The sequence below is a fragment of the Cebus imitator genome, unplaced genomic scaffold (genome assembly GCF_001604975.1).
Source record: "Cebus imitator isolate Cc_AM_T3 unplaced genomic scaffold, Cebus_imitator-1.0 Scaffold356, whole genome shotgun sequence".
In the NCBI taxonomy this organism is placed as follows: Eukaryota; Metazoa; Chordata; class Mammalia; order Primates; family Cebidae; genus Cebus; species Cebus imitator.
Window position 1 is genome coordinate 2053283 of NW_016107671.1, and position 4549 is coordinate 2057831.

Consider the following 4549-nt stretch of genomic DNA (forward strand, 5'->3'; position numbering starts at 1 on the left):
TGTTGACCAGGATGGTCTCGATCTCTTGACCTCGTGATCCACCCGCCTCGGCCTCCCAAAGTGCTGGGATTACAGGCTTGAGCCACCGCGCCCGGCCGGGAAATTTTCTTAACTTGTTAACTTCAAAGGGTCTTTCTTCAGTCAAATACCCTGCCTAATGGTGACTAAGTTCTGCAGAAGTTAAAAAGCCTTTCTACAAATAATAATACTGATGATGATGAATACAATAATGATGACTAACATTCAGTGAGTACGTATTTATTATGTCAGGCACAATTCTAGGCACTTTATGTGTCCTAATCAGTCCTCACAAAGCATTATAAGGTAGGTATTATAATTACCCCATATTTTATAATTTTTACTGAGACACACATGTATATAAACAGAAAAATGATGAGAATAAATAATAAACTGATAAAGACTTTTTTTTGGGAATGGAATGGATACAAGGATGATGGTCAAAGGGTACCTTTTTGTAATGCCTGCATCTTTTATAAGAAAAATGTATTCACATATTATTTCTGTAATTAAAAGATGTGATACGGCCAGGTGCAGTGGCTCATGCCTCTAATTCCAGCACTTTGGGAGGCTGAGGTGGGTGGATCACGAGGTTAGGGGTTCAAGACCAACCTGGCCAAGATGGTGAAGCCCTGTCTTTACTAAAAATACAAAAATTAGCTGGGTGTGGTGGCAGGCACCTGTAATCCCAGCTACTCAGGAGGCTGAGACAGAAGAATTGCTTGAACCCGGGAGGCAGAGGGAGGCAGAGGCTGCAGGGAGCCAAGACTGCACCACTGCACTCTAGCCTGGACAACAGAGCAAGACTCCATCTCAAAAAAAAAAAAAAAAAAAAAAAAAGACATGATACAAAGATGTGCTTAAGGAGAATGCCCATCAGGGACTTGTATTTTGGCATGTATTATGGCAAAATACCTAGAGGAGACTACAATATCCATCAACAGGATTTCATAAGTGATACTACAGTAACAAACAAAATACCATGAAGATATTAAAGGATCTCTTGAGTGAAATACTGTTCATGAACATTTTTACAATAAGGAAGCCTTATTGTTATAAAGAGCAAAAAGAATAAGCCATCTTCAAAAATAAAGAGGTCATTTCTCCCAGGTACTATTTTAAAATATTAAAAATATTTTATAAATCAGGATGTAAACAGATGGGATTACAATACTAATAATGTAACAATTAGACAGGGGAAAAAAATGAAAATCACAGGACTACATTTCCACATAAATTCTCTGATGTTTAAGGTTAGAAAGGTGTTAAAAGTGCAGTCCTTTTCAGCACGACAGACTGAACTATTTATCATATTGCTAGACTGAATTATCTGATGTCAAGAGAAGTGAGCATTTAGTTAAGGGTTTCCAAAGTATATTCTATCATAGGGTGTTTCTCCAACATTATCTTTCCCAGGCTGAATAAGCTGTAGTCTGCAAATAAAATGCTTCTACATTATCCTGAATTATTATTTTTTTGAGAGGGAGTTTTGCTCATTGCCCAGGCTGGAGTGCAATGGCGCGATTGTGGTTTACCACAACCTCTGCCTCCTGAGTTCAAGCAATTCTCTTGCCTCAGCCTCCTGAGGAGCTGAGATTACAGGTATGCGCCATTACACCTGGCTAATTTTTTTGGTATTTTTAGTAGAGATGGGGTTTCTCCATGTTGGTCAGGCTGGTCTCGAACTCCTGACCTCAGGTGATCTGCCCTCCTTGGCCTCCCAAAGTGCTGGGATTACAGATGTGAGCCACTCTATCCAGCCTAGAGGAATTATTAAGCAGATAAATTCTATTTTGAGCCATAATTAAAGCCTCCCTATACATTTCACATATTCTGGTTTATCACCAGTACAAATTTTGATGTTGAATAAGTTGTGTGCCATAATTAAAGTTCTTTCCACATTCCCTGTATTCATAGGGTTTCTCACTAGTATGAATTCTATGATGACTAATAAGCTGTGAACTCTGAGAATAGGCCTTCCCACATATCTTACATTCATAGGGTTTCTCCCCAGTATGAATTCTCTGATGTCTAGTAAGGTCTGAGCCAGAACGAAAAGCCTTCTCACATTCCTTACATTCATAGGGCTTCTCACCTGTATGGATTCTTTGATGTTTAATAAGTTGTGAGCTCTGACTAAAGGCATTGCCACATTCCTTACATTCATAGGGTTTCTCCCCAGTATGAATTCTCTGATGTTGAGTAAAATTTGAACCACTACTAAAGGCCTTCCCACATTCTTTGCATTCATAAGGCTTCTCACCTGTGTGAATTCTCTGATGTCGAGTGAAGTTTGAACCACTACTAAAGGCCTTCCCACATTCCTTACATTCATAGGGTTTCTCACCAGTGTGAATTCGGTGATGTCGAGTAAGGTCTGAGCCACAAATAAAGGTTTTTCCACATTCCTTACATTCAAAGGGTTTCTTGCCAGTATGAATTTTCTGATGATGAGCAAGTCTTGAGGGATGTCTAAAGGACTTTCCACATTCCTTACATTCATAGGGCTTCTCAATGGTATGAATTATCTCATGTGTAGCAAATTGTGAACCATGTCTAAAGGTTTTTCTATATTCTTTAGATGCACAGAATTTCTCTTTACTATTAATGATTTGCTGTAATGTAAAGGATGGATGCTTCCTCAAAGTGGGCAGAGCTTCATGAGTGAATATCAATTGATTGAAATGTCCCTCCTGAGAGCCAAGCTGTTTCTCAAACTGGATATTACATTCCCAATCATCTCTGAACCTAGAGCACTGAAAATCATGTCTTGTGAGTTTTTCCATTATTTGCCAGTGGGTTGATTCTATTTCATAAATTTCTTTCTTCAGAAATAATTTCTTGGTCTCACATCTTGATTCCAGGACTGAAAGAAAATATGAAAGCAATCATCATGTTTTTATTTGTGAGAAACAAAACTTCAGTCAATATGGGAGAATTTAACTGAACTGTTTTTTACAAATGGATGAGGAAAAAAGAGAAATCAGGTTACATCATAAGATGAGGGGAGTGATTAGGAAAACACAGTAAGTCACAGGTTCCCAAACGTTACTATAGGTCAGAATTCTTTCGGAAGCTTGCTAAACATACACATCATGCCTTAGTCATATGTCCCTTGTTAAAGGATGACTCTAATCATATCCATGCGCAATTTCTCATTGCATATACACACACAGACACATAACAGCATCCCACAGTATGAATTGTAAAATATGGGAAATGGCCAGGTGTGGTAGCTCACTCCCGTAATCCCAACACCTTGAGAAGGTGAGACAGGCAGATCTCTTGAGGTCAGGAGTTTGAGATCAGCCAGGCCAACATGGTGAAACCTGTCTCTACTAAAAATACAAAAATTAGGCATGGTGGCATTCACCTGTAATCCTAGCTACCGGGAAGGCTGAGGCAAGAGAATTGCTTGAACCCAGGAGGCAGAGGTTGCAGTGAGCCAAGACTGCACCACTGTACTCCAGCCTGGGTGACAGAGTGAGATCCTGTCTCAATAAATGAATGAATGAATGATCAAACTATTAACAAGGCTATTGTCAGGATGAAATGAATATGCCTAATGGAAGATCCCCAGGGATTGGTAAACTATGGCCTATGGCCCTGGACCCATTTTTACAAATGAAGTTTTATTAGCCACACTTGTTATGTATTATCTATGGATGCTTTTGTGCTAAAAGGGCAGAAGTGAGTAGGTATGACAGAGAATGTGTGAACTGCAAACCTAAAATACTTACTATTTGGCCCTTCAAGAAAAAGTTCGCCAGCCCCTTGTTAGATATGCATTGTCTAATAGAGTAGTCAGTAGCCACATATGGCTTTTAAAATTTCAAATAATTTAAATAAAATGTGCATTTTATTTTGAAATAGTTGAATTTGAAAATTCAGTTTCTCAGTCACACTATTCATATTTCCAATTTTCACCAGCCAAATGTGGCTAGTGGCTTTTGTACTGGAAGTGTATACTGGATATCACAAATATAGAATATTTCTATCACCATTGAATGTTCTGTTGGATAGCCCTGCTCTGGATTCTGTAACTGGACATCCAGAGCTCTTTAAAAAATGATAAGGAACTAGAGGATGGCAATCCAGAAAAAAGCCTAGCTTAAGAAAAGTCTAGTGTGGAATGAACATAGTATGAGTAGTAGACAGGACTCATTTGTGGACAGATATGGTATATGTTTGGAGTTTGATGAAAATAGTGTTTGTCTTGGAATTCTGAGATGCTGACCTTTGTTAAAGAGAAGAGGGGGCTTAACAAGTACATGAGCACTATAGTAGTGATGAATGACTGGCAGAAAAGACACTTGTAGGTTCAAGAGAAGGAGAGAGAATAAAATGGAAGGCAGCGTATTGTACTGACAGATCAAAGATACTAGATTCAGTTACCTGCGTTTTATACTCAAACTTGAATAATTATTATTATTATTATTTTTTTTTTTTTTGAGACGGAGTTTCGCTCTTGTTACCCAGGCTGGAGTGCAATGGCGCGATCTCGGCTCACTGCAACCTCCGCCTCCTGGGT

The 4549-nt window shown here is 38.8% G+C and overlaps 1 protein-coding gene across 2 annotated transcripts in view; it reads right to left on the bottom strand.

The window, feature by feature from the left end:
* Positions 1-1662: 1662 nt before the first annotated feature.
* ZNF566 (zinc finger protein 566) overlaps positions 1663-4549 on the bottom strand; it is a 26873-nt gene continuing 23986 nt past the window's right edge. The window contains exon 5 of one of the 2 annotated variants that reach the window (XM_017506499.2): positions 1663-2884. In XM_017506499.2, coding sequence (XP_017361988.1) covers positions 1860-2884 — 1025 coding nt within the window. In that variant the 3' untranslated portion in view covers positions 1663-1859. The remainder of the gene's footprint in view (positions 2885-4549) is intronic. The other variant, XM_017506501.2, reaches the window with a different exon arrangement.